The sequence below is a fragment of the Cariama cristata genome, unplaced genomic scaffold, assembly GCF_000690535.1.
Source record: "Cariama cristata isolate BGI_N322 unplaced genomic scaffold, ASM69053v1 scaffold36731, whole genome shotgun sequence".
In the NCBI taxonomy this organism is placed as follows: Eukaryota; Metazoa; Chordata; class Aves; order Cariamiformes; family Cariamidae; genus Cariama; species Cariama cristata.
In genome coordinates this window covers 39587-52035 of record NW_009601714.1, presented here as the reverse complement: position 1 = coordinate 52035, position 12449 = coordinate 39587, and the positions used below count along the sequence as shown (strand labels likewise).

At 37.3% G+C, this 12449-nt stretch overlaps 1 protein-coding gene across 1 annotated transcript in view; it reads right to left on the bottom strand.

The window, feature by feature from the left end:
* Positions 1–2909: 2909 nt before the first annotated feature.
* Positions 2910–12449, bottom strand: part of PIK3C2A (phosphatidylinositol-4-phosphate 3-kinase, catalytic subunit type 2 alpha) — a 37646-nt gene continuing 28106 nt past the window's right edge. The window contains exons 22-32 of the mRNA XM_009710559.1: positions 11920–12056; positions 11099–11268; positions 9826–9982; positions 9290–9399; positions 7795–8002; positions 5298–5422; positions 4778–4895; positions 4600–4681; positions 4024–4133; positions 3660–3785; positions 2910–3092 (exon numbers count right to left, since the gene is read on the bottom strand). Of these exons, the coding sequence (XP_009708861.1) occupies positions 2910–3092; positions 3660–3785; positions 4024–4133; positions 4600–4681; positions 4778–4895; positions 5298–5422; positions 7795–8002; positions 9290–9399; positions 9826–9982; positions 11099–11268; positions 11920–12056 (1526 nt within the window). The remainder of the gene's footprint in view (positions 3093–3659; positions 3786–4023; positions 4134–4599; positions 4682–4777; positions 4896–5297; positions 5423–7794; positions 8003–9289; positions 9400–9825; positions 9983–11098; positions 11269–11919; positions 12057–12449) is intronic.

Below are 12449 nucleotides of genomic sequence, written 5' to 3'. Positions count from 1 at the left end.
ACTTACAGGACAGTTACGGAGTCACATTTAACCCGTTCAGTACGGGCACGACGGAGGGCAATATTGTCCATCTTTATTAACGAGCTCGTTTAATTAAAGTATTTGGTTCTTATCGATATATAGACAAAGGGAGGCAAACTATTTGCTCTCACTGAATTTCATCACCTATAGCACTATCTTGGTCACAGTGTCCGAGTAAGGAGCACAAGGCGGGGGCGGCGGCGGGAAAGAGCCCTCGCGTTAAGGCAGGCGAGGGGGATTTCTACACAACCCTAGTTGTAAAAATAGAGAAAAGAACTTTTATCGAAGATCGCACATGCTTCCAGAGACAGGTAGCTGCAGGTCGTAAAAAGTAATAAAAACTTCAGTGCAAAGGTCTAAGTGAGAGAGAAGAAAGAAGTCTTAGCGCAAGCTGTTACTCTGAAATACCGAAAGGAGGACTGTAGAGACAGTTTATTTCTGGCTGCAGGTCATACATACAAAAGAAAAAATATTTTTTTCTTTTCATTAAACAAGATATAAAAAGCTGTTAAAACTACATTTTCAGGCTACTTAGTGTACTCGTAAATTCCACCCCAAGTGAATGTTTTCCTCTTTCACATTCATCTTTTTTCTGTATGTAGTATGTTAAAGTCTTATTGCCAACAATCACTTTTTTTTTTCCTTGAGAATAGTGCAAAGAAGTGCAAGCACCTCTTAGCAAGTTGCTCTACGTGTGAGGAGAGGCCAAGGCCAGATCCCATGACAAAATAAAATCCATGACCATAAAAAGCTTCAGCCAGTGACTATTTTGAAAAGGAAGGGAAAGGCACAAAATGAGTTAAGCTATGAAGAAGATTAAATCAGAAGTCAGGACATATGCTAACACTAATACAGTACTATACATTTTTTCAGAGTCCAGACAACTGTTAAAACTGCAAATCATTTTAAAAACTATTTTCGTTTATTTGTATTTTGTGCTGTAAGACACTGTGCTTTAATAGCAAACTGCAAAAAAGGCAGTACATATTGCTTTCATTTTATTTCACAATGGAACGTTTCACAAAAACAGTAGTCTACTTTCCTGTGTTTAAGTGACTTGTGATTTTAATGATGGAATGGAGTAAGTCTCAAAAGCATCAAGTGAGCAGGAAATATATCTAGTAAGTTATATAGTTTATTATTTACAGGCTATATACTAAATGAAAAATATGCAGAAGATGCCTAATAAAACTGGGATTTGTTAGCGCCCATTAGTATCAACCCAGTTTCTAACATTCAAGATACTCTTAGCTTTTTAATTATTACAATTCCTACGAAATTGGACCATGAATATTTTAGGCACCAGGAGATTCAAGTTTACTTCTCTCTTCTGTATTGAAGGGAGATTGGTCAGTAGCAGGGGAAGGGAAAAAAAAAATCAGATTATGAAACATGTTTTTAGTGTTGGGTATATAGAAGGCTTTCCCCATATTGCATCTTTGTTCATAGTTGCATATTTTACTTTAAAATTTCACTCTAGTCATAGTCAGTGGTGATAGTCGGTCTTGCTTCAAGATTTAGTAGTAAAGATAAGTGTGCAACTTTATATTTTTGTTTAGCCAGAACATGATCATCCTAAACACCAAGTAAGGCAAATAAAAAGACTACACCTGTAGTGCAGAAATGCCTAATTAAGTAACCAGTGGTATTAACAGGAGATAGCAAGTGACAGTTGTACTCCACTGTCACAATATAGTTAAAATCTCGTGTTCCATGGAATGAAGTATTTTTAGTGGAATTAATTCCTACTGGGAGTAAAAAACAGTGTTGCTGTGAACTGTTAAAAAAGTGACCAAGTTCCTCTCTCAAAGCTCTGCTAACACAAGTCATTATTGGCCTGCAATTCATCCAGCAGTTGTGCTTTTTAACTAGAGACCATTCTTTACCTGGAGGTACAGGTGCAAATGCCACTTTGGATTTAGTGTTTGAATCTGTTCCATTTTTACTCACTGCAGTATTTAAAAGTCCTAGAAATCAAGACATTTCAAAACACTGAGAAGCTGGGCACATTTCCTACAGCACCACATTCATCCAGTCTTCATTCAGTTTTTGGAGATCATGGGTAGAAGATGGTGCAGGAGAAAAAATTTATGTAAGTTGCACTAACTATGAAGATCAGTATAAGTGATGTTACTCGTAAATAACACATCTCAGGAAAAGACTTCCAGTAGGACCTGCAAGGTATCAAACATGAGAACGTTTCCCCTTTTTAAGGAGCTGAAAGTTAACATGTATACATATTTAAATACCAGAAATGAGGTAAAAGAGAAGCATTTGAATTATAAGGCACCATTATTTCCAACTTCCATTATTGGCACTCACTCCAATAAGTCTTAGAGAAGCATGAATCTGGGATTAAATGCAACACGAAGGAATTTTTCCAGCCCTTCAACCTTGATTTCTACAGGTGTGGGTGAAGCCACCAAAATTTTACCCATCTCTGCTTCTGTGATGTCTAGCTAGTAGTGGGAATGTAACCCTAAAATACATCATGTCTTTGATGTTCTCCAGCATCATGCCATGGATAACACAACACAGGTAACAAAAATTAAAAGCAAAAATGCACTATATCCACAGGCCTAATGATTAAGTTAGGCTTAACCAACCACCATGGTCAAACTGTTTATCTCACTTTCATGGATGGTTTAAAAACCCCCTCCTTTACCTGCAACTCTTAAACATTTACAATGATGTTTGATAACATCACAGAGGCATAAACCAGGTTTTCCAGAAATCCTCCAAATTAGGCTACATGACCATTAGTCCAACATATCTGTTGAAATGCAGAATCTCTTATTTTAAGATGTACAAGTTATCTTCAAGTAGGAAGATGCAAAAAGCACAAGTGAATACAATTGCTCTGGTCTTACTCAGGTGTAGAAATGAGTTCACAGATAGGGCACAGCAGTTAGTCGATACCAGTTAACAGTCTCCTTGCTCAAGTTGAAGTCCTTTAGTGAGAGTGTAATTCCACCCAAGAAAAAGTTCTCACGTAACGATTCTGCACTGAGCACACTTAACTGAAGTTCTCTCTGTTTCAGAGTCTCCATGCTGTATCCACTGTACACAAGCTAGAAAGTAAGAAGTCAACAAATCTTTTGTTATCCAAATGAAGTTATATCAGTGGCTGGGCAATCTGTGTATGTCTTAACTGCACATTATGACCATTCAGTATGTCTGTTTCTCAGAGGATGGGCTGAAGTACATCTGTATTTTATTTTGTGCTCCCAATGTTAAGGGTTTAAAAGGACCAGTGTTTTCAGATGGAAGTACTGTTCACATGCCAAGACTTCTGAATTCATTCTTCTCCACATTATGAATCAGTGAATCTAGCGCAGGGGGATCTTTAGTTTTAAGATTCCTTTCCTTCTCCCCATCACTCCTCAGAGTGATGAGAGTGAGAGATTTCTGCTTACCTGTAATAGTAATTTACCTACTCAGTTCCTTTGGGTTTTTTTGTTTGTTTTTGTTTTGGTTTTTTGTTTTGTTTTTTAAAGAGGGCACAAAGTTTTTCAAAGAAGTTCCTTTTCCATTTATATATCCTCACCGATTTTTTTTTTTAGACAGTATTTTAATCACTGCTTAGAATAAGAGACAATAGCAAATCATAGGAAGTTACTACATAAAATTTAACTTGCCATTTCATTGAAAGTTGGATTCCTTGTCTTCCGGGAGATTTTGGTTTTGCGTTTGGACGTTTTGTGCGTATCTGGAAGTAAGTATGTTTTTACATAGGGATTTGGATCTGCACCATCTTCTGTGACCTACAATCCAAAACCAAGACAAGTCAGAAAACTAGTTAGGTGCATACCTATTTGAATATTTATTTACAAAAATCTAGATACTTGCAATCAAGCTAACCAAAAGCAGCAGTTAAGTAACTTGGCAGTTGGAAAATCTGGAGGAAGAGAGAGTTCCACCCATTCCTGCATCAATCTAAGTCAAGAAGGCAATTGACAAAATATAAACAGTTTTAGCAGTGAGCTCAGTATCTCTACTTACCAGGTCTTTAATGTGCATCACCATGATAAATAGAGTGCTATTTCTATATGATATGGATAGCTTCACTTCTCCTCCCACTTTGCCCGAGGTAGGACTTGATGGACTTGCATCTGAAAAAAATATACAATTATTTCCTCTGTAACATTTGTACATTTTCATCAGTACTACATTGACTTATATATGGGGAAAAAATACAAGCCTTAGACCAAGTTCAGTTTCTGATTTTATTTCTAGTTCCCTAATAAGAGGGCAAGGCCATAGGTTTTAAAGATTTTCGCATTCTCTTGTAAGAACCAACTTCGAGGTTTAGAGTAAAAACTTGAATAATTTAGTCAAGCCGTAAGCAAGCCCAAGTGATCACATATATTGTTGCAGTTTTTGGTATGTTTTTATTTCCTTGAAACTTGAAATGTAGGCACGTTTGGAAAGACAGTGATGCAAAGTTTTCAATGAGGGAAAACTACAGTTAATTAAAAAAGAATTAAAAAAAAGTCACATTGTAAAGGTGTCATAATTTATAAACATATACATAATTTATAAACATAATTTATAAACACTCTGAAAAATATTACCTACCTGTAGGTCTGGTTATTCCATCTATTCCTTCCACTTTGTCATCACGAAGTAACGGATGGAAAAAAGTATAAACAAGATCACACTAAATTTGGAAGAAATGTTAAACATTAGTTTAAGTGTTAACAAGCACCAAAATCTGAAGACTTGCATTGGATTTGCCTAAGTTCTTTGAACTCACTTCTGCCACCTCTGAAGAGCTGTTCATCAGACTCTGTATGTAGCTGTTGAGCTCCACTTTTCTTTTAGCTGCCACATCTTTTATATGTGTTCTTCCCAGAACCATCTTATTAGGAAAGCTACAAGGGAAGAACAAGATAGACTTTTTAGTTAACTTCAGAGAAATTAACTGGAGTTAGATTTCATTTTCATTTCCATCCTGAAGTGCTGACATCTTTTTTTTATGTCAATCATGAGTGGAAACAGCACGTTCATAGGTAACGACATTATAGAAAGGCAAGGAAACATCTATAGATAGTTCTTACAAGCGACAGGACGCACAGACTAAGGACACTGAGTTGCTCCTCTAGCTCTCCTCCTTAAAACTGAGACACAACAGTTTTCTCCCTTAATTGCCAACTTTGAGATCTGGTTTGCCCCTTAGCAGCTTTGTCTCCATTTCAAGCTATTTCTTCCTCCACCCAGCTGGGAACAGTTTTGTTGCTTCCGTTATAATAGTGATGAGCGAGTTAGGAACATACCCTGGTAACTTCCAAAGAGGAAACAGAATGCCAAGTTTGTTGTGGAGCTCCTGGAACTCATCAAATGTTCGGAAGACAAATGTTGGCTCAACTTGCCCTTCTCTTAAAACTCTCACTACGTAGATCTGCCCAAAACACACAAAAAACCAAAGGTAAAAGTAGCAACAATATTTAGAACTGACTTAACAATATAATTTTCTTAACAATTAACTCTTTCTACTACGGTAATCCTTCTCCTGCATACATATACCAGTAGAATTATAAATAGCCCTACTGTAATGCAAAGTAACATCACACAATCTTCCCATAACACAGATCCACATCTGACAGGGAGAAAAAGGTAGGTAAGGCTAAGCTGTCTGCATTCTCCCTTTTAAGCCTCATTGTAAGTTCATACCATGTAGCAGGCATACAAAATTTTAACATATCAGTGCAGGATTACATCTAGACATGTATCTGTGGGGCCAAAACTACCACAAAACTTTTCAGGTGTGGACTATCATGAAATTAATGCTTTTTTTTCCCCAATCTAATTCTCTCAAGATTGTAAAGGATTCCACTTTTAAAGTGATAATTTGGTGCGCAGATGCAAGTGTACTGCGTTATACAAAAGAAATTTTTAAAAATACTGGGGGTACAGTCTCAGGATGCAGTTATTCACATTACTATGAAAGGGAAGTGAAGGTTGAGAAACTGCACAGAAAATTCAATTCAGTGGACTCATTTTATGGGCAGATGAGTTAACTGTATATTTAAAAAATGTGCAGCTGGGAAGAGGCTTAAAAATCTAGACAGAAGGAGCCTACACCATCTTAACAGTTTCCTGGATGATAAGAGGCTGTTTTGGCTTAGACCAGGGGTACTCAAATACATTTATAATACAGTGATTCAGTACAAAGCTATTCCTCACTTCTAGCATTATTCAGCTTTGTTCTACCTTCCCTAGCTGGTGTCTTACCAGATTAAGACATTTACAGCAAATACAACTTGGAAAGAGATGTACATGTGCATATATCAATATAGCTTACTTTTTAAATAACTCGAGGAAAATGTAACTTGAGCTGACTATTCTAGGCCAACAAACAGCAGTAGAGAAGCAAAAAAAAAGTGAAGATGGTTGCACATCTGCATAGGAATACAAATATTAATACAAATCTTAAAGTGTAACCTAGGTCTATCAAAATCCTGAGGGCAAATCGTAATGCTTGCTGCTTAGGAGTGTAGGTGCATTAATACAGGAAACGATGCTTTTACTTAGGAGGAGCACATACAACTTTAATGGAAGGTCAGAACAAGAACTGAGAGTTTGCTTTAACAACTCCTATTCAGAAAGGAGCCATTTTACAGAAGGCAGCTACATAAGCCGATAAACATGATTCAGATCCCTATTTTTTAAAAATCATCTTCACCAACACTACCTCTGTCCTTTCTGCTTCCTTCTAGATCCTTTTCAAGAAGTGTCTTCATTTTGAAAACTATTATTGGATGCTCAAAATACCAATCTGTACTCTAGCACTCCTGTGGCTGGAGCCAATCCCCTGGCCAGCAGCTAAGCACCCACACAGCTGCTTGCTCACTCCCACCCCCTCACAAATGGTTTGGGGAGAGAATAAGAGCAAAAGCGAGAAGACCTGTGGGTTGAGATGAAGACAGTCCTTGGGAGGGGAGATGACGCAAAGACAATCTCTCACCACCTCCCACAAGCAGACCCATGCTGAGCCAATCCCCAGACAACAGCCACCTTGGAAGACAACACCCTCCCGCCCCCTGATTTCTTCCTCTACCCCCAGTTTTTATTACTGAGCATGACATTATAGGCTATGGAGCAGCTCTTTGGCTTGTTTGGGTCAGCTGTCCCTGCTGTGGCCCCTCCCAACTCCTTGCCCACCCACAGCCTACTCACTGCAGGGTGGCAGGGGCAAAGGGGAAGAAAAAGCCTTGACACTACAGAAGCACTGTTCAGCAACAGCTAAACCAATCGTGTGTTACTAACAGTTTTAGTTAAATGTCCAAAACACAGCACTGTGTGGGCTGCTACGAAGAAAGATAACTCAACCACAGCCAGATCCAGTACAACTCTGTTCTTCTCCAGGAAGCAAGCAAGCCAGCCCATTCCCAGTAAGATCTACATTTCAATTATGGGTTTTGTTTTTACTTTGAGCCCTGCTGTAGATGACTTGAGTCTCAGGTGTCAACACTGCTGTAGGTTTCTAGACTCCCTTTATAGTCAATGCAGTCAGACTTCAGAGAACTCTTCAGCTCATCTCAAATCTGACATTAGTGCCTAACAAGTATGTATCTATAGCTGTATTTAGTACATCTCTGTCAATAAAGGGAACCTAGTTGTCTACCTCAAAGTTAGCTACTTAAGGCTAAGTTTCCCCTGGACTAATTCCCTGTAATTAAGTACTGAACTTATGTCAAGAAGGAGAATGTATCTTGGTGGAAAAAAAATGCTCAGTGTCTTCACTGATGAAAACAGATTCCACATACTTACATAATGTTTATCTGGGTTATATCTCTTCTGATATGTAAACACAGACACATGTTTGATTCGGCCATCTTGTTTAAGAGAATATGTTTTAGCAGAAAATGAGAGGATGGGTTCATCATTAGAAGGTAGACCTGAAAAACGCAGCTGAGCCAAATTGTGAATGAAGAAATTAAACTTTGTGGCAACACTTCCCAGACTGGATTCAATCAACCTAGAAAATTAAAAATAATGTCAAAAAACGCAAAAGTGGTTCTGTCAATGAAGCAGACTCAAGTCTAAGGAAAGTAAAAACCAATTTCTTATTGATAGAGAAACCGTTTTTAAACTGTGATCAATAGGCTATATAAATAGCACTGTATCAGCATTTAATAGAAGATTCAGTATCCGAACTTTGGAATAGGTTGTTATCTAAGCAGTGGTGGCTTTCCAGAGTTGGTAAAAAAACCCGAGTACTGTGTCCAGCTCTGGAGCCCTGCGCACAGGAAAGACATGGACCTGTTGGAGTGGGTCCAGAAGAGGCCATGAAGATGACCTGAGGGCTGGAGCACCTTTCCTATGAAGAAAGGCTGTGAGAGTTGGGGTTGTTCAGCCTGGAGAAGAGAAGGCTCCAGGGAGACCTCAGAGCAGCATCCCAGTACATAAAGAACGCTTATAAGAAAGATGGGGACAGATTTTTTTAGCAGGGCCTGTTGTAATAGGACAAGGGGTAATAGGACAAGGGGTAACAGTTTTAAACTAAAAGAGGGTAGATTTAGACTAGATGGAAGGAAGAAATTTTTTTTTTTTTTTGTGGTGAAACACCGGAGCAGGCTCCCCAGAGAGGTGGTAGATGCCCCATCCCTAGAAGCATTCAAGGTCAGGCTGGATGGGGCTCTGAGCAACCTGCTCTAGTTGAAGATGTCCCTGCTCATTGCAGGGGGTTGGACTAGATGACCTTTAAAGGGCCCTTCCAACCCAAACCATTCTGTGATTCTAAACTGCATGCATACTACTGCAGTTTCCCTATATATTTAAAATGAAGTAGAATAACCTATTTTGTAACACATAGCAACAACTCGAGTTACACTATATACACACTCCCACTTGCTACACTGGAGCATCAGCCCTTCCTCCCCAGCATGCACTTCTTGAAAGAGAGAACTTCTTTGTACTTCATTATGAGGTTCCAGTCATACACACTGCTATTAAGCAATAAGATGTATTCAAAATGCAAGCCTTAAACAGCCAGGCAGAATTATCTACTCTTAGTATTTCAAACAATTTTTTGGCACAAGGTCACTCTTTAAGGCAATGTATTTTAGGACAAGCATTAATCTTACATGAAACTGATCTGATTTATGTAGTACACTGGTTAATCGATATTTTATGATTGTACACTATAACTATTCAACTTCTATAGACATGTTTGTGAACATCCTTAGTACATTTTTTCCATAAAGGAAAGCTCCCATTAAGAGGATGATGCTGGGAGATACTTTAGTTTTCACTTATCCAGTACCTCGTAAAGAAAATGGTAGCTTCTGCATCTGTTGTTTGGGGCTGGAGAGCATCCTGGACATACTTCAAGTCCTGAACCCCGCTTAGTTCTGGTAACCCAGAAGAAAGCATCTGGAAGAAATTTGAATTTACAGTTTTAACGCAATAAAAACAATATGATTTTAAATTGAAATGATTAAAAGTCTTAGACCCTCAAATTCATTTGAAGCTGCTCTAAATTGCTAAATGCTTACAGCAATTGGCAACAATTACTTATAATCAGTAGTTATTCACCATTTCTGCTGAATTAAAAGCAGTTAAAAACACTTTGCAGTGTAACTTGTGGTATCATCTTAGTTTTAAATTTTCAGGAAACAGGTAGATGGTAAAGAAAGCTCAAAAAATTTGCAAATACAACCTTCCTTAAAAAGTACATCTGATGCTTCTGGCATTTAAAAGCATGCATTAAGAGTTTCTGCAGTATAAAAAGCATAGCATTTAATACAACCCAACATGACAGATCTATCAAGTTTCAGTTGAATTTAATAAAATTATTACCAATGAAAGTAGGTTAAGGAAGAGGCTTGCATGTTTTCTTATCAAATTGTAAGCCTGACAACAGAGATCCACAAACAACTGAAAGCGAATAGTAGGTTTTTCACCACCATTAATGACATAAGCCATATCCGATGTTAGCACAAAAGGAGCTCGATCCCTGTTCAAAGAGCACAGAATTCCTAAGTTAATTATAAGGTCTATTCACTTTGCCACATGCTTCCTCCTCCCCTCTATCCTCACCCCAAGGTAATGATATTAAATAATCTATTAATGCCATTTTACTTCTTTGGTTTGGGTTCAGCTTAGCATTATCTCAGATTCCCAGCACACTGACCTAGTACTGGACCTACAGCAGATCTCCCAGAGTAATGCTTGGAGGCCAGGATACCTTACGATAGCTTCTATCCCTCATTTCTGGAAGCCATAACACATTAAAACAAATGTAATGCCTATATTATCACCCAACTAAGACATAACTCCTCTATCCTGAATATAGATTATCTTCTCCTACATATAGGGGTAGTAAATACAAACTTGCTGTTCACTTTTTTTCTATAACATTGATATTCAGTACTGTTTTTATGAGCCAGAGTCTGTTCTCATTTGTTTCACACTCAGATATTCACATGACAAAGGTTCTGACACTCAATTTCTCATTCATTGATAAAGTTTACCTGACAAGCATGCAATGACATAATCACATGAATATAGCTAAAAAGGTGAAAGTACACTACAGTTTTATCCAATATTCCTGGAAAAGTATGACACCAAGATTTGTGTTAGATGTAAGGCTCCCGAGTATCAATAAAAAGTTATATTAATATATTTTCCTGTACCAAAATACTTAGCTTTCTTAACTATTGTAAAGAAATTCCCATTGCGATTTGCCAAGTGTGTACAGCACAAAGTTCTTAAGGAATGAATGCAGTTTGGAAGCACTGAAGTTAAATGATGTTTAGGAGACCAAACTCCTTATTTCAATCCACCAGTAGCTAGAACAGTAATTCTGTTTGAAAGCTAGCCTATGTGCTTTGACTTAAAACAGTTCCAGATACCAGAATATGGAAACAGGAAGCTGGAGCCTTTTCAAAATTAATTCTATACAGTTAAGCTTGAATGCATTCTGAAAACTGTGGTTAAATGGGAAGATAATGGCTTCATAATGAGAGCAGCAAATAACAGAAATTTAAAAATTAATGCTTAGAATTCTAAAGTTTATAAAAATATATTAAAAATCACTTCATTCTCAACATTGCTTAGTTACAGAAAATACCTTTTAAAGCTACCAAACATTTGTGCATGCCCCAAAAATTTTCCAAAGTCAATGTGAAACATATGTCCTGTGTTTCGGAGCATTATGTTATCATTGTGGCGGTCACAAATTCCCAATACATAAGTAGCTACACAGCATCCTGCACAAGAGTAAATGAAGTTTTCTGAAGCCTGGGAAGGAGAGAAAAGAGTGAACTGAGATCAAGTATCAGTGGGAAAACAGCATTCATGCATTCAACAGTCAATCCTGACAAGCGTAAAATCCAGGCCAGACAAGACAGGCCCTAAAATTTTTCCAAAATAGTGTTCTTCAAACAGCTTTGCAAAAATCTTTAGATATCACACTTTCCAGCAAAAATGCTTGTTTTGTTTTTTAAATAAAGAGAAAAGAGGATTTGAAGACAAAATACAAATAGAAATGTCAGCAGAGAACACATTTTTCCAATGTGTTGTAACAGCATTGTAGCCAAAAGAAAACATTTTATTTTTTTTAATCCCATGTGCTCGTATGAGAAGAGGCCACTGCTCCTAAACCACAATTAAGGGCAGCCACCATTCCTCCCTGTCTTAAATTTGAAGTACATTTTTTCTATATCCAATAAAAACTCCTAATGTGAATCCTGAGAATCCATCTATCTCCTTTTTAATTATGGAAGGGATTTTCATTTGCTCTTTTTCAAGTACAGGAAAAAATTAAGTTTCCTAAAGATATAAAACAAAAATTTCAATGGAAGATCTGGAATAAAAATTTCATTCTTTCATAAGATGGTATTTATCCCTTTGAAAGGATCTTCAAAAGAGAACACCACCAAAAAAAGTTACCTTTTCATATTCCTCCTCTGTAGGATTGTACTTTCGCAGCCATTCTGCCAGAGGCTTGTCTTTAAAAGAACCTGTCACTCCATATTCCACTTGAATTTTCCTAAGTGTATCTGAAGCAGGAACAAGCTCTACCATCCCTTTATATAAAATATAACAAAGTGTATTTAACCATCTCCTTAAGTTACCTTGCATTTTCATTATTCAGTAGACACTTTGACAACAATGGATTTTATAATCTTAGACTAGCTTCTTTCAAAACTCAGCTAGGTGTAAAAATAGTGCTATTACTCTACTAATCATTTCCACAGACTGTATGACAAAGCATACCATGAAATACACGTAGGAATCCAAGTTACGCTTACTTTAGTACAAATAATTATGGTTGCTAGAATGCACATATAAATTATACTTTGAATAATTACTTTCTACTACATAAACTAGTACTGGTCTATAAGCAATAACTGCAAAATATTTTGATGCTGACATTTGTCATACACTGCCACTTAAATAATCTAGTAACTTTAACTGCT